The sequence below is a fragment of the Pleuronectes platessa genome, chromosome 19 (genome assembly GCF_947347685.1).
Source record: "Pleuronectes platessa chromosome 19, fPlePla1.1, whole genome shotgun sequence".
Taxonomy (NCBI): domain Eukaryota; kingdom Metazoa; phylum Chordata; class Actinopteri; order Pleuronectiformes; family Pleuronectidae; genus Pleuronectes; species Pleuronectes platessa.
This window is the reverse complement of record NC_070644.1, coordinates 1,383,251-1,408,304: the sequence shown is the minus strand read 5'-3', so window position 1 is coordinate 1,408,304 and position 25,054 is coordinate 1,383,251. Positions and strand designations below refer to the sequence as shown.

At 40.1% G+C, this 25,054-nt stretch overlaps 1 protein-coding gene across 1 annotated transcript; it reads left to right on the top strand.

Annotated features, from left to right (window-relative positions):
* The first annotated feature begins 131 nt into the window (after window positions 1–131).
* On the top strand, window positions 132–12,793 carry prrc1 (proline-rich coiled-coil 1). The gene is made up of 9 exons (XM_053410947.1): window positions 132–275; window positions 1,463–1,603; window positions 2,078–2,470; window positions 2,966–3,111; window positions 3,841–3,943; window positions 4,029–4,192; window positions 5,414–5,517; window positions 7,056–7,158; window positions 9,307–12,793. Exons 2-9 carry the CDS (start codon window positions 1,507–1,509, stop codon window positions 9,514–9,516), a joined length of 1,320 nt encoding a protein of 439 aa, XP_053266922.1. The 5' UTR covers window positions 132–275; window positions 1,463–1,506; the 3' UTR covers window positions 9,517–12,793.
* Window positions 12,794–25,054: the final 12,261 nt, after the last annotated feature.

The following is a 25,054-nucleotide window of genomic DNA, read 5'->3' as shown; positions in this document are numbered from 1 at the left end:
AGGAGTCCACAATGTTATTTTATCTCTAGAAAAAGTTTGGTGGGATAAAAACGATGGCTCAGTTTGACAGTCACTTCCTTGATCTCATTCACAATTAGATATTAAGTGGGAAGGCACCAATCTTTCTTCCAGCCCAGGGCAGAACTTGATAGGACATTCTGTTTGGAATAGAGATCATCCGGGAGACGGTCGCAGACGTGGCAGCATGTGACGTCATAAGAGTGGGTCGGTGGGTCATTGATGGCTGCAAAGAGTCGCATCAGTGCAGCTTGCAGGTGAGTGGAGAGGCAAAGGAGCATATAGCAATGTATATCACAGGCGATGAAAGATAAAGCTATTAAAGGCACTTTGTCTATATTTAAATGTTAACGTTGCTTCCGCTGACAGAGAGAGTGTGTGTGTCCACGTGTACAGCTGAGCTGTGAGCTATGTGGTAAAGGAAGCTAACTGTAAAGTGTTCCAAACTTAGGCACGGACATGGTCAGCCTACCATGGTTTTAAAGAACTGTACCATACAGATTGGATTAGGTGAAGCCGTTGTGGTGTGTTGTTCTTTACTAGACTGAACAAAGCAGGTTTTAGATTAAACAAAGCTTCTGAAATTTGAATCAGGAAGCAGTGAGTGAGTTGGCAGTGTTGTGTATGTGTTGTCCGTCATGGGGACATGTAGAACAGGAGTTTCTACTTGGGATAAAGCATCTAAGCAGGAGAGGTGGTGCATATCCTCAGCACTGGAATTAGCCTGACGGTTCATGGTGCTGGTGCTCAATCTGTGTCTCTCCCACAGCCGTGTGTCAGTATGAGATAATAAGAATAACTGGTGCAGGATAATGCACAATTCAAGGACAGTTCTAGCTGAAGTGAAGCATTGAAGATTTTAATATGAGATTATGCCTTAGGTAAAATAAGGTCCACATGTAGAAAGAACTAACCTTTTTACTGCTGTCCTGTGTGTGTGTGTGTGTGTGAGTTTATTTATTGAAATCACAACAAACTACACACAGGGGCCCTGGGGCATTGACTACGTGTTCATTCAGTTATGCAACACTAAACAGCTTTTTGCAACCAAAGAGGGTAAATCCTGGAAGTGTTTGTTAGGAAAGCACCGGCTTCAATGTCATATTTAATTTTGTCACGTCAGCTCTGGATATCTGATTGTCTTAACATCTGTGTAACTCACTGCATGGAACATATTGGAATCATTTTGATATAAGGTGACATTAATGCAAAGTATTTTTGTGGCACTAAATACTTACCCTGTTTGATTTAATTCTTGTAACTGATTGTGGCAACACCAAATTCTATATAAACATTGAAGAAACTATTCAATGTAAATCATCTAATTTGCAGTCTAGGGTTAATTTTTTGCTTCACAAGGTTTAATGGTTTGATACATTCTTAGGGACTGTCTGCGGGCTTTAAAACTGATGAACACATCTTAATTCATCTTATCTTATTACAGCTATAATCAGGTTTGAATTGAAGGAATAGGGTATAATAGAGAAGATGATGGAAGAGAGTGGGATTGAGACTACACCTCCTGCCAGTCCTACACCTCCTCTGACTGTGGCTGCCCCAGTCTACGCCCCACCGATGACCATAGGTAAGACATGACCCATCAAGTGTTGCTATTTGAGCAGAGTAGGTTCCCACTGCTGCAGCGAGAAACCTGCCATCCTTTGTCAAGTCATTTGTTGTGTTTCATTTCACATCACTATAAGAGTCAAATTGTTGAGACCAATTTTAGATTGGTAATCCATATCATATTCAATCGTTATGAAGTTGTCATTCTTATATCCCAGAGTATAGTATAGGCTACAAAAAGCACAACATTGGTGTTAAGAAGGAATCCACCAATATGTATTTCAATATAGATTTTAAGAAGAGGATAATTTGAACAGTTTCTTTTAAGAAAACAAATAATTCACATAGAACTTTAGTTATTAAGAAACTGGAAAACTACTCTGACATTTGTGTATATATTCCAGTTAATATCCAATCTGGATATGGAAAACATTTTATTGCCAGGTGTAAATGGAGTTTGTGTCTCAATTCGATTGTGTCCTTTTAATTTCAGGTTTGTCCAGCCCTCTCTCCCTCCCAGGCGCCGGATCCATCTCCATTGGATCCACCTCAGTCTCCACCACTCTCCTTCCTTCCTTCCCTCCCTTCAGCAGCCCGATGACTGCACCCCCCTCACTCTCCTCCCAGTTTCCCCCTCCCTCCACACTCACTTCACCCTTCCCCAGTCACTCACCCTTCCCTCCCTCGACTTCCCCCTATATGCCCCCTATGGCCTCCCCCATCAGACCACTTCATCCCTCAGCTCCAGGTGTGTCAGCCCCTCCCGTAGGTCCCCCCATATCTAGCTTCTCCATGAGTGCAGGATATGATATCACACGCGGTCACGCTGGTCGAACACCACAGACACCGTTGATGCCAACTTTCTCAGGTCCTACTGCCATGCCTGGTAAGAGCCACCCCTGTCTGTAACACACTGTTTGCATGGTCAACATGTGGAACTTGGCTCCACTTGTCCGCTCCTTAAGATTGGTATAGTGCAGGGGTTCCAAAACTTTCCAGCCCGCGACCCCCAATATAACGCTGCCAGAGACCCCCACCGACCCTGGATGTGTTATATAATGTTGCGCACAGCCATGCACACACACTACTAGGCCTATGCAAACACGGGCATTAATACAACACAAAAGAACAACAGCCTTACAGCCATGATACTATTTTATAGAAATTTAAGAAATAGAATATAACCAGGATACAGGAAGTTTCCCTGTATAAACAGCAGGGCTGAGTGAGCATATGCTTTTAGTATAAAAACTAACAGCTTGGTATAGTGGACCAAAAATCCACATTTATCAAAAATCTATTTCTAACATCTCTAGATGAAAGTTGATACATTTACATTTATGTGGATTTGTTTTTAGAATTGTCCCATCATATGTTCTAGGTGTCGTATCCAATGCCATGGTTCAGCAGCCAGCCATGACAGGGGGACTAAATACTGGATCTCCAATAACTTTTCCAGAGGAGCAGGAAGATCCCAGAGTTTCTGCAGACATAAGCACTGGTGGGGGCATCTGGGGCTTCATCAAGGTAATCCGACTCTAATCAAAGGTTGTTTCAGTAACTTTCCGAATACATTCAGCATCTCTGGCTTGAAGAATTACTAATAACCCTGCAGCTCTAGAGTCAGAGGTACAAGCTATGGATGAGACAAAAAAGTGAATGACATGTGGTAATGTGAAATGCATGCATGGGGGGAGAAAGAGAATGATCAAATATAAAATAACAGCCACATATGAAAACCCTGAGTGCAAGCAATACATATTTTTAAAATTTCCAATGTCTGTTTTTTCAACTGTGACACAATTGGAAAAAGATTCTCACCTGCTGACCTTAAAGGAAAGGGATTTTTAATTTTAAGGCTTCTCTTGTAAATAGATGCTATAATGGCAACACTTTTTCTAAATAACCTTATTTTTCATCATACTTGAACACTGGCAAACAGTGGTTACTTCCTATGATTCTTTTTCACATTAGGCTCTAGTTTTCGCCAGGTAATTGCATGTATACAGTATTTTCTATACTCTTTTTTTTATTTTTTCAGTAAGAAGAAATTATAAGTTAAATGATAAGATATGATGTAAAAACTGAAATATGTAGTTGTCTTACTTTCTTTATTATTTGGTGATTAATTTGATCTTGGATTAATAAATTCTGTGAAGGTAATTTATCTGCATTAACCATTTTTCAAATTGATTAAAGCAAGCTCTACTCTGCACTCTGACAGTCACTTATTTTGCTTTGTCTGTGTGTCCTCAGGGAGTAGCAGGCAACACTGTAGTAAAATCAGTCCTGGACAAAACCAAACACTCTGTGGAGTCCATGATTACCACTCTGGATCCAGGCATGGCTCCATACATCAGTAAGTAATCCTGCTCTCATCATCACTACATTCCTCCATTATGTTAAGACATTTGACTAAAAGTCACTGTATTTTTGCTCCACAGAGTCTGGTGGGGACATTGACATTGTGGTGACTTCAGATAAGGAAATTAATGTAGAGGCAGTCAGAGATGCCTTCCAGGAAGTTTTTGGAATGGCCATGGTCACTGGAGAGCCCGGTCAGTCCAACATTGCCCCACAGCCAGTGGGCTATGCAGCCGGTGTCAAGGTTAGTTCACTGCCAATACTCCAACCTAATGTAGCAGAGTTCTATTTTAGCAGAATCTTGCTTCATCATACTTCATATTGCAGATCATATCAGTTCAGATCCAAACCTTTTCTTGAACATGATATAAAGCTCATTATAACTTGCGATCTGATATTCATGGCTTTAACAGTAGCAACAAAAATATTTTTTAGAAATACTTTAAGGGATAATGTTTAGACATAAAGGATTAAACATTTCAGAATAATATCTTAAGTTTTAATGATATATCAGTAAAGTAGGTTGCGCTGAAGAGTAAATTTTGCATGTTACTCTTCAATTATGTTAATTGGATTTCATGATTATCTGACAGTCCCTGCGGTAGCCTGTAGTTTCCTTATTACCTGTAAAGGACATGAGTGTACTATCCTGCAGCGGGTACTGTGTACAAGTGTAGTGTTAATCGCTGTCACCTCTGGGCTCCTCCAGAGGCCCAGGACAGTCACTATGCTGTCTAAAGACAGACTACCAATCTGTATGCCTCACTTTTGAAAATCTTTGTGCTGCACTTTAAGAACGGTCAGGAAGTTAACTTTTGTATTGAAAGGAAGCCATAAGATTCATGCCGTATCAGCCTTGTAAAAAACTAATCCAGAAGTAGAGGTTTCAAGGATGAGGAATTGGTTCTCCAGAACGGTAGTATGTGTACCCGTATATATGTATATATATATTTATTACGTATGAAAGCGTCTGAGCGGAGAGTCTCCTAGTGTGTTCTCCATGTGCGGAAATCAAACTTTGGAGAAAGTCTAAATCCAATTCGGTGAACATCCTCTGGAGTTCATGTCTGAAAAAATTCTATACAACAACTAATCTTCATTTATAAGAAGCTTCCACTGTGTGGAACAATGTATTTATTATCAAAATATAATTGTTGGTGATTTCTTTTCTTTTTGTTTCAACTTTAGACCTCCACTGGCTGAAAAGTCCAGTGTTATATTTTGTATTTAGTAGTATACTAATTTTGTAGTTTGTATTTATGTTACTGTGTTACATAGACAAACCATCTTTCATTCTGGTCCTTCCTGTTCTTCAGGACAGAATAGCCAGGATGTGTTACAAGTACCTGACAATAGTTGTTCCCTCAACCCTCACATTTCCCAACAAAACAGATTCATTTATTCAGTTCTCAGTAGCTCTTTGGTTTCAGTCTTGCATTCGCTCTGTCTGTGTTCATGCGTGCAGGGGGCTCAGGAGCGAATCGACAGCCTACGTCGTGCTGGTGTTATCCATGAAAAACAGCCAGTGGTCTCATTGGAAAGCTTCATCGCTGAACTCTTTCCTGACAAGTAAGAAGAAAAGACATAAATGACATTACACACACACACACACACACACACACACACACTGACACATTTGCACACTGATGCAACTGTGCAATTTGATGTAGCATTTAAGAGCTGGAGCAGACTTCACCTTCAAAAGTTCAAGTATTCATGATATCTGCTGTGGCGCAGGAGGAAGAGTGGGCATCCACTAACCAGAGTGTTGGTGGTTCAATCCCATTCCGTGTGCCATAGGGTCCTTATTTTCAACAGTCACACCTTTTGATGCAGCAGTTTTCACAAAATGTAAATATACATTTACCCACAATACACTAAACAAAACATGTATTTTTTTAACAGCTTTTGAATGTCTCCATTTTAAATTGGCACATATGGTGGACTTTATTGATAATTTTACAGTTATCACTAACATAGGTTTAATAAAATATTTTAATGAGATAATAATTAATAAGGTGTTGTCTATCTAGCTGAATATGAATTGAGTTGACCATGAGTAAATAATAATAAATGCTGTCATGTAATGCATAAATGTGCACCAATCACAACATGCATCATCTCAAGGCACAATAAATAGTAAGGTCAAAACCTTAAAACCTTAATTTAAGAAACCCAACAGTTCCCACAAAGTGCAGCACTGATTACTGCAGGGAAAAAAGATCCCTTTCAACAGAACAGACCTCTAGAGCCAGACTCGGTGAGGGCGGCTATCTGCCTCGACCGGTTGGGTGAGTGGAAAAGAGAGGAGAGAAGAGAGAGGGTGGGGGGAGTGGAAGACGGACTATAGTTACAGCTGTTTAACGTTAAACCTTAAAGGTAGAAGTGTCTGCCTCCCAAACCCAAACTGGGAGCTGGTTCCACAGGAGAGGAGCCTGGTAGTAGAAGGCTCTACCACCCATTCTACTCTTACAGGTTCTAGGAACCACAAGTAATCCTGTATTTAGGGAGCAAAGTGATCTATTGGGATATTACGCTCCTTTGAACGTTTAAATACATAATAGATTTTTGTGAATCTTTATGTGTAAGGAGCAGGATCTGGTATTCTATTCTGAATTTTACAGGGAGCCAATGCAGAGAAGCTAAGACAGGAGTAATATGATCTCTTCTTCTAGTTCCTGTCAGCACTCGTGCCGCAGTATTTTGGATCATCTGGAGGCTTTTCACAGACTTACTGGGACTTCCTGATAAAACAGAATTACAGTAATCCAGTGCATTTGTTACCTCTAGACTGGAATTCAGTCTAGAGGTAACAAACGCATTGACTAGCTTCTCAGCCTCCTTCTGAGACAGGATGTTCCTAGTTTTCCTGATTTGTGCAGGTGGAAGAAAGCTGTCCTAGAGACTTGTTTTGGGTGTCATCTGCGTAATAATGGAAATGTATGTCAGGTTCTCATAATATTACCCAAAGGAAGCGCATACGAACTGAAAAATGTCGGCCCTAGTAGTAGAAGTAGAACCTTGTGGAACTCCATGACTAACTTTTTTGTGCATGGAGGAGTCATTGTTAACAATTTGTACCTAATCCTTTTCTTTAAAATCTCCAGGTGGTTCGATGTTTGCTGTTTGATCTTGGAGGACCCCAGTTACAGCATCCGCATTGAGGTCTTCACTCAGGCAACACCTCTGGCTCTAGCTCATATCCAACAGGTATAAATCAGCAGATGACACGTTCACATGTACTACCGAGTATTATGGAAAATCATTCTTTTCAGTATTAAACATAAAGTGTATATAAAGATGGACGACATGACAGCTTCCCAAAAGTGAAACTGAAGGGTCACTATTGACCAATGAGGGCTGGTTGCAGTATAGGTCATGAACCCCACCTCCTCAATGTTGGGGAAAGGGACATGGGCCAAACTAATAAGTCAAAGTTATCATTGTTTTCGGTCATATTAGGTAGTTCTTATCACACTGATGTACGTCCATGTGCTCATTTAAAGGGATAGTTCACCGAAAAATTTATTTATTTATTATTTACTCACCACTATGCCTATGGGTGAGTGGATGAAGTGTTTGAGTCCACAAAACACTTTTGGTGTGTCAGGGGTAAACAGTGTTGAAGCCAAATCCAATACAATTGAAGGACTGTTGATCAATGTTTCAAAAATATTAAAACAAGAGAAAGAAACATCAGCCTCCATACTGCTCCATTGGTATCATCCAAGTGTCCAGAAGCCCCAAAATTAATATTTGACTTGAGGCTGCGTCATTTACACCATATTCACGTTGGTATGAACACACTTGAAACGCACACACATTGCACACATGCTACATCCGCTATCATTGCCACTTTCGGTTGTGGACTTTTAAGCTTGTACAAAGTGTAAATTGTTATTTCAAGTCTAAAATTTCATGTCGGGGCTTCCTAACAGTTGGATGACACCAAACGAGCAGTTGGGGGCATGTAATGTTTTTTTTCTGTTGTTTATTATGTTTGAAAAATGGATCACCGTTACTTCAGTTGTATTGGATTTCGCTGCAACACTGTTTACCCCCTGAGCCTCCCCAAGGGTTTTGTGGACTCCAACACTTCATCCACCCCTCCATCGGCATAGTGGTGAGTGCATAATAAGTACATTTACATTTTTTGGTTAACAATCCCATTAAGTAGGTTTGGTTCTAAGTAGTTATTTGATGCTATACATTGGGGTGTTTGACAGCTGAGAGACTGAATCGCTATTTACCAAGTGGGGGTATTGGTAGGATCTCAATACCTTAGCTCTATCCTCCGATTGCAACTCTCTCCTAATTAAGTCTTAGGTGCAAGATGAAAGCTTTCATACTCTTCATATTCAAGCTTCATTTCTGGATTTTGTGTGGAAGAGGTGATGTAATACTTTATTTCAAGAAAGAATTTCCATTAAAAAAAAAATCATTGTGATGAAGAAAATAAAAAACTATCTCATAATTATGACTTAGAATCTCATGATTAGGACTTAGCATCTCATAATTAGGACATAGTATCTCATTATTATGAGATACTGACTGTGGGCGGGGCGCAACAGAGCAGGGAAGCCGTAGTTGAGCGGCTGCGGGGACAGCCGCCCGTCTCGCGGAAGTGAGCCACTATGCATCGAGGCAGAGACATAACATAATCGATTCATGTTTTCTGCTCTGTTCATTGTCTTAGCGATGTGCTGCCGCTGCATAATTATAACAGCGCTGCTCCAGGATCAGAACAGACGCTCATTAAAGGTCCGGTCGACCTGTATGTGTCGGAGTCTGTTTCCGCCTCACTTCCCCTCTGACCGGCGCTCACTTTACACTCTAACAATAAACATCAGCGCTGATCACAAGTTTTTAGGACACGTACAGGACTGACATTTACTGTGTGTTGGTTTAAGTTTATGAAACACAGGTTTAAACACTGTGTGCAGGCAGTCCCCTGCTACGCACAACAGGAGACGTTACACGCCGCGCACAGTCAGGAGATCAGGGTTAAAGTGATGGAACGATCCGGAGTCATGATCCGACATCATCGATTAATAACTAAATAATAGGATTATCAGTTTGTGTGAAGAGGGACAGAGACGAGCACACACACACACACAGAGAGAAACGCACACTCCCGCAGACTGACCCTGCAGTCAGTATCTCATTATTATGAGTTAACCATGTCATAATATATTATACACTTCATAGAGTAAACTTGTTAAGTCCTTGTGAAAAAAAATCTCAAACCAGCCTGTGTGTTTACACTTAACTTTCATCAATGGTGCTTAATATCAGGTTCAGAAATGTATTCAGTATCACTTAATCAGATTTTTTTTTTTTTTTACTCTTCCTGTGCAGGCTCAGTCTCTGACTCCTCCTGACTACAGTCTGCGCTGGTCAGGTTTGATTGTTCCGGTGGGCGAGGTCCTGGAGCGAAGCTTGCCCAACATCAACAGAACAGACTGGCATCAGGCTATGACGGGTATGACCCGAAGCCAGATGATCCATAGTGCTGCTAAAGCTCTTGCTGGAATCTACAAACAGCAGTTGCCACCCAGGACTGTGTGAGGCTGAATGATTCCACTATTTGTCACAAACTGGAAGATAGATGAAGTCCGTTGGGACAGTGAGGTTCCTTGTCTCTCCTCATCAGTCTCCCATCTCTCCTGGGTAAAACCAAATGCACATTTAAAGTCATTAATGTTTGTGCGAAAAGATGTGTATTGACATTCCAGCAAGTCACCTGAGTTTTGTGAAAAACTCCATCATATAATTTCTTTCTTGCCAACTCAGAATCTATAGATAACTTCATTATTAACTGATCATTTCTTCATCTCCCTGAGAGATTTTTACACATGTATATTAATATCAACAACCTTAACTGAAAATGTGGCCATATGTAGTTTTCTTGTTTTGTTTAAAAATGCTTAACATTATTGTAGAGACTATTACATAGACTTTGTCCCAATTGTATTCTATGTACTAGAGACCTAAAGTTCTTCAAAAGATACTTGAACCTCATTTGCCTGAAATTATTTAAAAAAAAAAGAGACTCCGAGAAACCCAGAGAGAGAGCGTTTTGACCTGAAACATTTAGAAAAACATAAGCCTGCCTGACCCCATTAGATTGAATTATATAATGTGGACCTTACGTTGGATAGTACTTCTATAGATAGTCTCACTGTTTATTTTAAAACAGTAAATTCAACTTAGTACTAAAGACTCAATAAGTACACAAGAAACTAGTATGCTGTTTTGTGATAACCAGAAATGATACAAGGTATTAACCTTGTATCTTATCCTGACAACACTCAGTAGACCTGACAAGATTTAATTTTGCATTTAAATAGATGCTTTATCAACTTTTCTTATAGTCATCAATCCCAGGTCCAGCTTTTAAAACAAAATATATTACTCGCTGTAAATAACTTTTGTCTTTGCTAAAAACTACCACTTAAACATTGAATTAACTTGCTCAGAGGGCTGAAGCAACAAGGCAACTGCTAACCCATAATTCATCCCCCTTGCTTTGAATCAATGGTGTTCCTATGCTTAATTCATATGCTAACTTAATCTAATACTGAGCTCTGCTAATTTGATAAGTACAAATTAAGATCAATGATTCTTGGAATATGCAACATGCAAACTTAATAAAGAAATGACAAGGATATTATCTGTAGATTGTGACACAGGGCGTTTAGATCAGATAAAGCCTTTATGTCAGTTGATTTTATGCCTTGGTGATGTGTATTCCAATATATCTTTAATGACCATTAATCAATTACTATGGAACATGGGGTTCAGGAGACCTAAGACAGTTTCCCATAAAACTGATGAAAGCACTGGATCACTATCAAGCGATTGTGCTATAAATGGTTCATTGTTTTTGAGGCATTTGATGCAGTAACACCTGTGGTACTCCTTCTGTATGAAACGGTTGGTCTAATCAAGGTTGTGATGAAAAAAGGAATAAGAATAGAAAGAAACCGTAGCCTCACTTGCAATGATCCTTTGACTGAAGTCTTCATTGCTTGTTACATGATTCACCCCGTTAATAACAACTCGTCACTCTAAAGTCGCGGAAGTTCAGTCATTGTGTGTGTTTTCTTATACATACTTAACCGAGTCCATTTTACAAATTAGTGCACGAAAGCTATTTAGAATCAGTATGTAGTTTGCAACTGGGACACAACTAGAATGGTCATATGATGTCATTCTGTTTTAGATATGTGAAGGGAAAAAAAGCATAGTATCACACACGCATTCATATTGATTCTTGCTTGTTTTACTGCAAAATATTTGCCTGCCATAACTGTTGAGCTGTCTGTATTCATTTAGAAAAAAACACATTCTGACCATGACTTGTAGTGGCAGGGATGCAAACTTGCCACCTTTCGGTAAAAACTGCAGTGTCCAATATAAGTTTTGGAAATAGGGGAATAGTGGCTGTATTGACTGCACACATGCCTGATGTTAAAACGGTATTACTGTAGCATTATAATATTTAATTGGCTTACATAACTATAAGTTTAGCTGAGTCTGTTAATTTGCAAGGTGGAGTTGTTTTGATGTAGCTAATGTTTGCCATCTAACTCTGTATGTAATCTTAATTGTTCACTTTATTTCCATGAAGTATAATATTAATTCACATACTTGTTATCCCAAAATAGACTGGTGTGACTTCACTCATATTAGGGCTAACAATAAGTAATAATGCCATTTTATCTTTGAATTGTAACATAAGCTGAGCTCTTCAGCCAAAGTGCCAACTTAAAGCTGTTGTATAGGTAAAGTTGTTGTTCCAGCATTGGCAGCAACTGCCAAAGCAAACTAAAAAGGAAGACTGCATTTATTTTTAAACAGTCTGAAAGAAAGTGTGACGATGAACGCAATCAACTGCCAAGATAATAATAGCGAGGCTAATATTGTCATTACCACAATGTAATTAAACTAGTCGCTTTTAGATTTGTTTTTCAATGTGAGATTAAATCATGAGAACAATGCAGGCCTTCCACCAAAATGGACTTATGATACCTCACATACGTATGAGCACTTGTTATAGTAGCATTATTCTCGTCACTTGAGAACGGTCAAATGCCAATCTCACTGAAAACAACAGAAGCTGAATTGAAATTACCATGTGAATGATTTTCTTTAAGTTGTAGTAGTTGTGAAATCAATTTATCAATTTCATATCTAAACACTGTCTTTTAATAAACCCTTCTTTTATAGGCCCTCTGTGCATCATCGGCCCTGTTGGTATTAACATCGGTTTCTGGTGATCAGATCACAAGTGGTCAACTCTAAGTTCAGGTGGAAATAGACCCAAGACCCATTGAGGCTGCATTTGAAATCCAATCACTCAAACACATTGGGGAGTGGAACACACGTGGCCCCATTATTTTATCCAAGTTAACACAAATGTGTCCTGGACCTCATTGAAGGTCCGCTGATGTCCTCTGACCTGCTACAGATTACCTTTGAACCAAGAGTATGTTACACTTCTAGACGAGCTGGAAACATAATTTGGTATTTTTGAACAGATATGATGTAAGTGTGATCTCAACACAAGGGTTAAAATGTTAATACCATGTGTGAACAACGCCATCATCACTGTTTTCACTGCTTATGAGTTTGCATCCCTTCTATCACTACCTTGGGGTTTGATCAAAAGGTACATTTCTTTTCTACTGCTTCAGGCAGTTGTACACTGACAGAAATGGAAGTGACACATACTGTCTGCATAATGTCATTGTGTTTGTTTGGAAAGAGCATCCTTCTCTCTACTTTGTGTCCTCTAAATGTGCCTTTTTACATACATAAAATAAATGTATTTTTACCTGTTTGTATCTGCACACACTGACAGTTTTTGCAGGAGATTACCCTCTTCCGTCACCATCTCACAACTTCATTTCTTGTATTCACAGTGGACAAAAAGCTCAATGCTTCCAGTTTGCAAAAACATACACTGAGAATGACTGTATAGGCCAAAGAAAAGTCATTCTTTTGATATGAAATAATATCACTGCCAGCTCTAAAAGTTAAAACAGAAAGTGCTGTCTGAGTGCGGTGATGAATAAAATTTGAATCCGCAGAGCTTTAATTTAAAGGGGTATTTAGTAATTGCACATCAATTATTCATATTGCCTGAGGTTAGAAACGCTCTGTCTGAAGACTCAGATTCATCCCTGCATTAAGAACATGGTCTGTGGAGGCAGCTTCTTGGGACCCCTGAGCCTGCACTGACTCATCACCTGACTGCCTTGAGATTGTATCCTGTCACCTAATTTGATCTTTTGAAGGTCAGTGAGGGCAGCTATTTTCATGACCACCTGATAATCAAGTGGAGATCCACTGCTGAGAGGAATAAATGTGACTAGCATGGCATGAATTATTTGGTATGGTGTTCTTATGTGCCCCGCCTAACTGGAGCTTGAAACAAACAATCCAAATAAAACCAGACCAACTATGGTGTTGTAGCCGTCTCCTCAGTTCTAATCAAAGTGCTGTCCGACAGAAGTAGGTCAAAAGCTCAAGATATCTTGAAACCAGATCAAAGGATGTAAGGGAGATTTGCTGTGGTCTGACAAAGTTGATCCTTCTCAAATATAAATGCAATGTACCCAGATGTTTGTTAAAAATAAGCTCATTGTATAAAACATACACTGTCCCAAAACTTTTTATTTTTCTATCTTCTCGCAGCCGTGCAACATCGTTTCATAAAACCATTCAACTCCATCCATGTGAACAACTGCCAGGCCAGTTTGGCTATGTAAGCAAACTTCTGTACCGAGTGAATGACCTGCAAGCATGGCTCCAGACACAAGCTTATGTATAGGCAATGCACTTCTATGTGTCCAGCCCTGTTTTCTGTAAATTATATTTATATAAAAACTATTTGTATTACCTAAAAGGTTTTATAGAAAATGTTATTGTGTTGTAACATTTAGAGCATTTTCACATTGTTTGCAGATCATCGTGTTCTGACTATCATGAACAGCTTGCCTTTTTGAGCTGAACATCCTGAAAACTGAGGAGTAGCTGCTATACTTGCTGTATTTGCACAGGAAGTAGATCAGCTGCTCTACTCTTCCTGTGCCAGCACAGGAAGTTGCACCTACCTAGGGAGCTATTGATCCAGTTCTGTTCTCTGTACATGACTCACTTTCTCCTCAAGATCGGCCGCCAAACAAAACAGGAAAACACCACATCAAACAGTTGTGTCTGAAAAAAAGTCATTGTTGCCAACCTGTCTTGCATTCAGCAGTTGTACACCTCCAGTCAGGAAAGAGTAAGAGCCAATCACTGCACAATCCCTAGGCACAAATGTTCCAACTACCAAGGCAACCAGGCATTAGGAGACAGTTTCTTACACCATTGCATTAAATAATCCATATCATAGTATTCCTTAGAGACCCTGACGATAACCCTATAATACCAAAACATTCATTGTACCTTTTAAACCTAAAATAGATATGTGTGGAGTCTTGCATTGATAAGCTAAACATCAAACCAGTGCCTTTACACACTTAGGAAAGATCTTGAAAGATGCGATCTGGGACTTCAGCCAAGGTGCAGCAACAATGATAGTTGTTAAAAATTAACACTTTGCAATGACAAACATATCCACGTCCATTCTGTCAAATACAAATCTAACAAGATTGTGGGAACAAGATTAATAACTCTGGGCAATGGGATATGTATCTGTTCTTTAGTAACAGCACCTGGTGAAGTGAACTGACGAGGCCTCTTGGATGAGAAATTAAACGTTTGACCTAATCCCATGATGTAGCCTCTATAATGAGCTTTAGTTTGACACACACTGGTCTGCATTGACTCTGACAACACACTTTGGTGGAAACGTTTTAACAAATTATAACATACAGACTTATTTTTGCGCAACATTGTATACTGAAACGAAACTGTGCGCATTTGGTTCCTTGTTGACAGGGAGAGATTGAGATGTGGTGTGTAAGCGGCGGGGATTGACTTAACCAACCAGACATTTAAACTTTCCGTATCCTTCCCTTTAAAGACACTGGGCACTATGCAACTTTGAATGTCATTTTGGTGAGAGTTGACTGTGTCAGAGAGATAGAGAGAGAGAGAGAGAGAGAGAGAGGGAGGGAGGGAGGGAGGGATGAGTGCTGTCACAAGGTAAAACTGTAAACGATCTATCCCCCATTCCAAATAAATCAGGAACCCCTGTAAACCTGCTTGTTCATGCTACAATTCAATCAGCCAATTGTGTGCTGGCAGTGGAATATATAAAATCATATAGATAAAGGTAAGGAACTTCTGTTAATGTTCACATCAAACATCCAAGTGGGGTAAAAGGTTATTTTTGGGGTCAGTGTCCACAGATCATATTCCCAAAAGGACGGAGTTCAAAAGTGTATTAGTCACAACATTTTGCGAGTGTGGCCTAGGGGGTAAGGTGTACGTTCTCCAACATGAAGGTTGCCGGTTCAAACCCCACTCTTCCCCATCTGCATGCCGAAGTGTCCTTGGCAAGATACTGAACCCCTAAATGGCCCCTCATAAATGTTGAGTGTACTAAAAATGTAAGTCGCTTTGGACAAAAAGCGTCAGCTAAATGACATGTAATGTAATGTCTTGACCCTGGAGCAAAGCACAATGAACCCTGATCAGAGGGGCTGATTTGTATGGGTAATATAGGGCTATAGTACCTCTGTAAATCCTTTTCAGACATGATAGCTAATTCTCCAGATTTTACCGGCAGTCTGTTGTTGCTGTAGCAAAGGAGGTTGAGCAAGTCGTCAACTAACCAGAAGGTTGGTGGTTTGATGCCTTGATGGCTTCTCAAGTGTGCATTGTCGAAGTGGTCTTAGTCCAGGAAAGAACCCTAAATTGCTTAAATTGTCCCTGTTGACTGTTCTGTGTGTAAATGATGTGTGATGGAAAAGTGCCATTTATAAAAATGTCTCTCTGATGGGTGAATGTGACTTGTAGTGTTGGACTGATAGTAAAGCTCATACCTCCACCAATAGTCCATTCACACTCAATCAAGCTGCACGTCACTGCACATACTTAGACACCAGTGTCCTAAATATTCCACTTTTTTTTCAAGCTCCATGAATTACTTCTTGAGAAATAAGTGAAAGTTTTATATTTCTTTATATCAAACACCAAAACAAAAACCACCCCTTCTCAATATGTTAAATAAAGATAAAGCATACACCCCGATCTGTCCCCTTCATCCGGATCTGCACAAAAACACAATGGGTTCTTCCCTCAGCCATGCTGCATCCTGACTCCCAAGGTTTTTTTGGATTAATCTTGCTGACAATCAAACAAATATGATAATGTAAACAGAACCTTCATTGGCAGATGTGATGTGTTATTTCTCACGGGCAGGAACTTTGACTGAATTGTAGAATTAAATGGAGTGATTACAAAATGTTGCGGGTGGGTTGCTTTGATATCTGAAAGATGATTGAGTATTGTTTTACCTCCTCACAGTCCTGAGACTCCTTACCCCGATGACTTAAAACTATGCCGGTATAAAGCTGCTGTGTCTCAGCCGGGCTGCACTGAGCCGGTGTGATGTGCACTGGGCTGATCCGCCCCTTCCTCCCGGCGGAGCCCCGGCGCACCTCAGCGGGTAGTGAGGCAGCAAAACCCGGGGATGGATGTTCCTGTCGAACAGCCACAGCCACACGCACACCAACTACCTTCCTCGGTGGAATCCCGTCATTGTGCCTCTCTGTGTTTCGTCTGTTTGCCACGGAGGCTGCCGACGGTGAGGCGAGGAGCTGAAGGTAGAATGGGCCAAAGCTGCCGGTCCTATGTGTAACTCTGGAGATGGATCGGACATCCCGGCGAACACACACAGGTATCATCAGCTGCTGCTCTCTTACGAGGATGCAGATGAGTGCGTTTGCATGTTAGGATTCAGCTCTGTGTAAGTGTGTGTGTGTATTCGTGTGTATCCAGAGGCATCTCTGCGACGCTCACTGGTGTGCAGAATGTGGCTGGTGCACAGCAGCATTGTTACTGGCTTTGCACTTGTTGAGTAATGTTGTCCTCTTGACAGAGAGCTCAGCTGGCAGTGTGTCAAGGGAGACGGGTTCATGTGAAAGAGGGTGATGAACTCACATTGTTCTTGTCAGACTGATCCTTCCTGTCAGAGTCACTGCCTCAACTTCTGAGTTTCCCTTCACATCCTCACTATATGTCAGGAGGTTGCAGTGTCTGTGCAGCACTGAATGAAGCTGCTGATGACCATGTTGCTGACAATGTACAGATACCAGTGGTGTATAAAGTACTTGAAAGCCATACTTGAGTAAAAGTACAGATATCTTACCAGAAAGTGACTTCGGTAAAAGTAAAAGTCACCTGTCAGAAAATGACTTAAGTAAATGTCTTAAAGTAGCTCATATTAAATGTACTTAAAAGTGCATTTGTCAATATTTAGACATTAAGTACAATTCAATAATTCACAATTCTTAGTAGTAAAGTCCATGTGTGGAAATAGAGGAGGGTGAATTAAAAGTGCAGAGTGCTTTTTATAGTAGGGGAGAGCGGGGTAATGTGGGACATTTTTTTAATTTGCTCCCGTCTAGGCGAGCTCAAATGATATATCAGTAAAATGTACACATTTCCCATTAATTCAGGATGTTTTCTAGCAATGGAAATGATCAGAATGTCTTCAGGACAAAGGGCAGTGAAAATATGATTGTTTTAAAAAAAGTGGTCTTGTGTCCCACTTTACCCCAGCTACGGGGTAAAGTGGTCCACTTACTTTTTCCACTTTAAAACTACCATAACAACACATGTTGTAATGTTAAAATCCCGACAGCTAGATTGACAACCACTAATATCGGACTAGTAACAGAATCATGGGGATTGGTCAATTAAGCACATTTATGATTATTATGATTCATGTGATCTCTTGCACACCCTAGCTTACCTGCACATTGTTTCTCTGTCCAATTGGCAGGGTCAGGGATATTGTTTTTCTCTGCGTATTCAAATGCCAGTTCACGGCACTTAACTGGAGCAAGGCCATGGAACTGGTCAGCTAGTTGTTTCAAGTGTTTGGCAAGCTCCTCCTTCATCTTTACCTCAGCTACTGCACCCCAGGCTACTGATTTTACTTCCCCTTTCTCTTTTTTCTTTATGAATCTTTTGAGGGTTGTCTTGTCAATATTTCTATCCCTTCCAGCTTTTCTTAAGGACTTCTTTCCTTGCATGACCTCAGCGGCTGCACTCTCCATCTCTGTGAGGGGTGTTTGGCCCCAGGTTTTCTTCCTGGTGTATAGTTTCTTGGCATGATGGCTTTTCTACAATGTTAATGACATTAAAAATAAAACATATAATGTAATATAACACTAAAATATGTTTAATACTAAACTAAACTTGTGCTTCATGGGGTAAAGTGAGACAGTGTCCCACTTTACCCCACAGCATTTGTCCCACTTTACCCCACAGCCACCGTTTTAGAAAAACAACATGTCTTAGCAATTCAGGCTAATCTTCAGCTAGCATCAATCTCATGGTTTTATATGTTGGAAGTTCACCAACATGTATGATATATAAGTTTTTCTACCTGATTCAATTTGTTTTGACACAACAGTTGATTAAGTTCAAAGCAAGAAAATTTACTTTTACATGCAAAAACAAATTTTTATGAAAAAAACATACTTTCCACAGCACCAGCACCAACTTCTCCTTCATGGCAAGGGGGGAATGGGAGGGGCTTGAAAACATAATGGTCAAATGACCATAAATGTGTTCCGTTGCCTAGATACAGGGGGTGTCTCACATTACCCGATGTCCCATATTACTTACATGTCTGGAATTGATCCATCACTTAATTCCACTTCCACTTAAGTTAAATTTTTTTCTTTAAATGTTACTTTCATCTTAAATATTTCACATTCCCACCTTGCTCAGGTTCAAAGTTGTGACTCAGGTTCAAAATTGTGCTTGTTCCTCTGCTAATGCTTCTGGACACATCTTCAGTGATGATCCTAATAACCTAATAACTAATAATCTTGGGACTTCAACCTATGTTGCTGTACCACAATTGAAAAAAATCTATTGATTTACACAAAATGACCATATGCACAATATTACAGCTCTTCTATCACATTTTCAAACGTGCAACAAAAGATAATATTTCATATTAACACAGTGACTTGTTTTGAACAACCAAATGCAGCTCTCAATTAGAAGTGTTTAGCGTCACTGTAATTTGTGTTTTATGCCAAATGTCATATGTTGTATCATCATAGTATTTGAAAGAAAAAACACAAGCAAACACAGTTTCAACTGTTCTCTGCCCCTCTGGTAATTGGGTTACCCAGTGTTTGTTGATGACACTGGTGTAGATTGAGCTCCAGGGAGATGCTTTGCAAAAGTAATATCATATGTCTTTGGGCAACCACCTTTGCTGCATATGATTTTTCTATTTTCTCCATCTCATAAGCAAAAAATACAGATGCCAAATGAGGTTTCTCACCTCTGTGACTCTCCACATTGTTGACAGCTGAACAAATCAGCTTTGTTGGTTTTACTTTGTGTAGAGAGCGGAAGGCCGTAGAGCAAGTTACACGCCCAACTACAGTTTGAAACGTATTTGTCCACAATACACGTCAAGCCACTATCCAGAGGACTGGTGCCTTCATTCTTAGCAAGGGCCTCCTTTGCAATAATGATGTACTGTCTGGTGGTACTGATGCATATCAGCTGGGGTTTGTGAGTTGTGGATGATGCTGCCAGATCATTGCAAAGTAATGCAATATTTGTTCCAGGCTTAGATCAAGGAAAAAACAAAGATACATTTATTGAAGTGATGAGCGATATTCAGTCTTTCCTAAATGAAATCTGAACGTTACTGAATAAATACCAGTCCTGTGTTCTTGCAGATCTCAGGCTGCAATGATTGGCACCAAATTGGGGGACTAGGTGTGTACAGTGGACCTTAAAAACTGTAGGAAAACCCAACAGCTCCCACGATGAAAAAAACTCCAAAAGTCAAGCTGCCTCAACCGGTTGGGGTGTGCAGAGAAAAATGTGGAAAGAGGAGAGGAAGAGTTTTGTAACTGTCATATTTTAGCTCATTTGTTGTAATGAAAATAATAAGCATGATATGAGAGAGAGAGAGAGAGAGAGAGAGAGAGAGAGAGAGAGAGAGAGAGAGAGAGAGAGAGAGAGAGAGAGAGAGAGAGAGAGAGAGAGAGAGAGAGAGAGAGAGAGAGAGAGAGAGAGAGACTTTTCATTTAGATTTTAGGACAAACTACAGCACAGAGGGAATACTTCTTAAAATCATGAACAATCTGCTAGCTGCTGTTGGAAAACCCTGAGTTTAAGTTTTAGTAGATTTAAGCGCTGAATTTGACACTGTCTTATCTTGACACACATTTTATTGTAGTCCTCATCACAGCGTCTACTTGAATCAATAAAATTATAAAATGTGTTATTTTAATTGTATTTATTTTTTTGCCATAAACATTTTTTTTATTGTTTGCCTTTTAGGTGTTTCCTATTGTTTGCCTTAAAATTTTCATTTTAACTTGTAAACCCTCACCAACTGTGTTTTGAAATGGGCTATATAAATAAAGGTTAAATGATTATTTAGCCCTTATCACACTGATATGTGTTTAAGTGTTCATGTTTCAAATAGGTTATGTTTTAATGACCTTCACCAATCAGATTCTGTTTTGACAGTTTTTCTGTTTATTATTAGGATTATGCAAAAACTCCTGGATGGATTGTCTCTAAAACCTGTTGAATTCTGGTGTGGATTCAAATAAATGGAGGAATCCAGGCATTTATTTTCACTTGCTCTGCAGGGTTTCCCACAGAATTAATCATTTCTTTTGGCTGTGGCAGGGCTGCACGTGCATGCATTGGTCTTGCTGACTTTAGTATTTAAGTTATGAAATCCAAAATGTGTTCAAACTCCAGATGAGATGCAGTTTTTTTCATGTGCTGCTTTAAGAGGTAAAAACATTACTAGTAGTAGTACATAGTTACATAGTTACATAGTATTTGTAGTAGTACATTTCATTAATCTACTCAATCCACTAATATTACTTTGTACCAGTGGCTGTGAGCCTCACAGACAAAATTCCATTCTCTTTAATAGTATCTAAAAACCTGGGTAAATAAGAACAAATCTACCTTATGTCAGTAATTACACTATGTTTTGGTGTTTTTCAAGTCATTCATAATTTCTAACTTGAAGAACTTTGTGGTTTCTATGTTAATGAAGATGCTTTGATCGAATGTCTCCCCAGGCAATGAAATCCAAGTGAAGGGGCTGGGCTGGAGTGAAGAGGATGCCACAGTGCCTCCTGTGGGATCTTCAGTGCTACTGTCCTGTACCCACCACACACTTCTTCTGGATGATGGAGGGAGAGCCCTTCACCTCTGCATTCTCCTCTCTGCTCTACTCCGCAGGGGAACACTTTGTTGCTCTCTCCTCCTCCTCGTCTTCCACCTCCTCCTCAACAGATTCAGCCATCACTGCCATGTCCCTGGAGCAGAAAACAACTTTTGCCTTGGTTATCTTCCTCTTTGTTTTCCTGCTTATCCTTATTGTCCGATGCTTCCGTATCCTGCTGGACCCCTACCGCAGTATGCCAACCTCCACCTGGGCAGATGGCCTTGATGGTCTGGAGAAGGGCCAGTTTGATAATACTCTGGCCTAGGGTTCTATTTAAAAAATGCACACATCCAAACACATTTGCACATTTTTGCACCCATATACATGCACATACATACATACAGTGTGCGCTATGTTTCTGTGTTAGCCTTCCGGTTATGGAGGCATTAATCAGTCAGTTGTAAGTTTCTACTCCACACTGCCTTTTTGGGTGTGTACATGCACAAGCTAAATGAACATGGAACAGTTCATAATTAGCATAGTATGGGTGAATGTTTTGCACATTCTACTCTACATGGATCAAATGGTCTACACACTGCCCTGGCTGATGTGAATATGGGTACCCTGCCTTTTTGATATCAACAACAATTTCAGTTACAAGGACTTTTACCAGAAATGGAAGTCTTGAAACCTGGATTATTTGGAGGTTGTTTAAACATTCTTATAGTATATTAGCCTCAATCCAATGCAGTTCGGTCTTGCTTTATTTAAATTTTCTCACTACAATTAACCAAATATAGAGATGTTATTGAGACAAATTCATAAATGTAGACAACATGTTTGTCTGGAATGCTAGCTAATGTGCAATCCCAGAATCAACCAAGAATTCCAAATCTTTCCGTCATATTATTTTATTACATTTTTGATTATCTCAATACTTTTCTTAATTAGAGTCATTAAACCTAAGTATAAGTGTAACTTCACTTAATCTGAATGGTTTTACTTCTCTAAATGAATTTGTTTCCAACGAGCACAAATGGTTATCTGTCTTTCATTGAATTTCAATGGAATTGTTTCTCCTCAAAATTGCTTTGTAGTCTGAACACACCTTTATGTATGTTTTAACCTGGGTTGGTATTAGTTCAACGTTTCCATCATAATGCTGATGTGAATTTTGCTACCAATTTTAAAATGCACCTTTTTTTTTATACTTCACAAACTCATTTTTTCAGGAAACATTTTAACTTTTGTCACAAATAGCTGCCCAATACCTCATTCAAGTTAAATATAGTCTATTGGAATATTGCTATTCAAATCATGAAGTGATCTGTTCAAATGAGCGAACAAGACCAGCTTTGAGTACAACAGTTCCTCACTCTTGGTGTTATTGATAAAGTTTTCGCACTTAGAAGATATTGACTTTTGATACCCAGCTCTTCGGACAAAAGGAGACAGGCACATCGGTAAAAATGGACCTCACTTGAATCGTTTAGTGGCTCATTTGAATAAGCTTAATATTATAACTTATCTACTCAGTCTCCTAAAAAGATATGTAGTTTCCTCATTTTGTAATGCAATCAAGGTCAGTTCTAATTTAGCTTGAAAAGAAGGCTACATTTTTATAGTGGCAATCACTATGCACATTTGCCGAGGGATGTTCCTTTTGTTTAACTCTGAAACTGTTTACATTGTCAGCACTTCACTGAGAAATCAAAAGACAGTGTCCGGCAGGTGCCTCACTCATACAGGGTAGATATTGTTCTTCCCCACACCTCACTGTCTTAGCTTACTTGGGTGTGTCTGTGCTATGTAAGAGCTTTTGATTCGCTAAGCTGCCAAATAAATTAACCTTTGAGTTAGTAAAATATATGTATGGTCACTTCATTACAACATTTATTTATCCTGGGAAGATTATGTGTTGTTTCGGTGGTGTATTGCCAAAGAAGTTATTCTCAAAATGCGGTTATTCTATCCACTGTGAAATTTCCTAATTTATCCTGGGACACGTCTAAACTAAGGGGCCAACTCCCCGCCTACCCTCATATACATAGAGTACACGTTTATAAAGCAATCAACTGTCAGCAGTGTGGGCTAGACTGATGTCGTGCTACACCAACACTCGTAGTCAACTATGTTAGAAATTAAACCTGTTTATCTTATGGAATATATGATCAGCATACTGTTCACAAATGCAGCCTAAAAGAAAGATGCTTTGAGTCATAGGAGTGATATGTGAGCTATTACTAGTTGTTAACATGCGTTACAACTCCACTTCTAATTCTAAAAACTGAGAGGGAGGCGGGGCACTCAAAACAGGTCAATCTGAGGAGGGCTGTTTTAGAAAAAAAGGGTGCTGTTTTAAATGATTCTGCGGTATTTTGACCAAAATATGTTACAGACATTTCATTAAGACCCAAAGGAACCATATCAACTGTGGTAAAATGGGCCTACGATTGGTCCTGTAAACACCCACAAGTTTGATATGCACACATATTTGTAGTCCATGGCGGGTTTTTTCAGAAGTGTGACGACGCCGTTTACTGTAACCTTAATTAAACAGATGGTCACTGTTGAACAGAGGTAACATAATTTTATCAAGCTGTCAATGACAAGTACATCAATTGTGCTTTAGATTTAATTGGAAAGAAATATCATTTTTCATCAGGGTCCTGCTGAAAATATTTTTATATAATTTTTGGCATTTTTGTATTAAAAATCATAAATTGAAATCTTCCTCATAATAGTCTTCAGGGCTTAAATGCAGTATACAGTGGGGGTTTTGGGCACGGGCGAAACGGGCAGCCGCCCGGGGCGGAACCTTCTCATATCACGTGGGGGGCGGCACGAGCACTTAAAAAAAAAAATAAATAAATAAAGTAATCTGTAATCTGTTTTCTATTATCTATCATATCACTGTGTGTGGAATTGGCAAATTGGCGCCCCCTGCAACTGCAGCGCCTCTGCTTGATGCTGTGTGAGAAAGGGGAAGGGGAGGGGGCGCGGTGGACAGTTCACCTCTGGGTCTCCCAAATGGAACGGACAAGGGGGGCATCCACTGTGTAGAGCAGTGATTATCAAACTGTGTGGCAGGCCCAATGTTTTAACGTCCGCATCTCTTTAACGGCGGAGCCGTAAAGAAATCGCTCGTTCGCCGTAGACAGGGGTCTGCAACCCGCGGCTCTGAAGAGCCGGCCCTCTGCAGTGGCTTCCTGAACAGTGTTGTGTGTGTCGCGGACAGCACACATACACAGGCGCCGGGGCTCCGCCCCCCGCTCCGCTCACCCACAGTGTTGCCAACTTAGCGACTTTGTCGCTAAATCGGGTGACTTTCCAAACCCTCGTGGCGACTTTTTTTTGTCAAAAACTACTAGCGACAAATCTAGCAACTTTTTCTGGTGATATTGGAGACTTTCTGGTGTTTTGGAGACTGACGTGAAAGCACGTATCGTTCTGCAGTTACTGTCCTCAACGAGCAGCAGGTGCTCAGCCGTCCCAACGCACTCACAGGCGGTCAGTCTCCCAGTAGCCAGTAGCAGTCGCAGGACGATGTGCGCCGATGTGCGCCGCAGGATGATGTGTATGGCGAGTGGATAGTGCCAAACCATGTGCGCCGATGTGCGCCGATGATGCGGCGCACATCATCCTGCTGCGCACATCATCGTGCAGCACACTTCATCCTGCTGCACACGGCGCACATCATAGTGCTTCGCACTTCATCCTGCGCCGCACATCATCTTGCAGCGCACATCA

Excerpts from the sequence above, each read along its gene's own strand:
- prrc1 (XM_053410947.1), top strand. The coding sequence starts at position 1,507 with ATGATGGAAGAGAGTGGGATTGAGACTACACCTCCTGCCAGTCCTACA. Across the intron at positions 3,112-3,840 it reads GCATCTGGGGCTTCATCAAG|GGAGTAGCAGGCAACACTGT; the intron begins GTAATCCGACTC and ends GTGTGTCCTCAG. Across the intron at positions 4,193-5,413 it reads GCTATGCAGCCGGTGTCAAG|GGGGCTCAGGAGCGAATCGA; the intron begins GTTAGTTCACTG and ends TCATGCGTGCAG.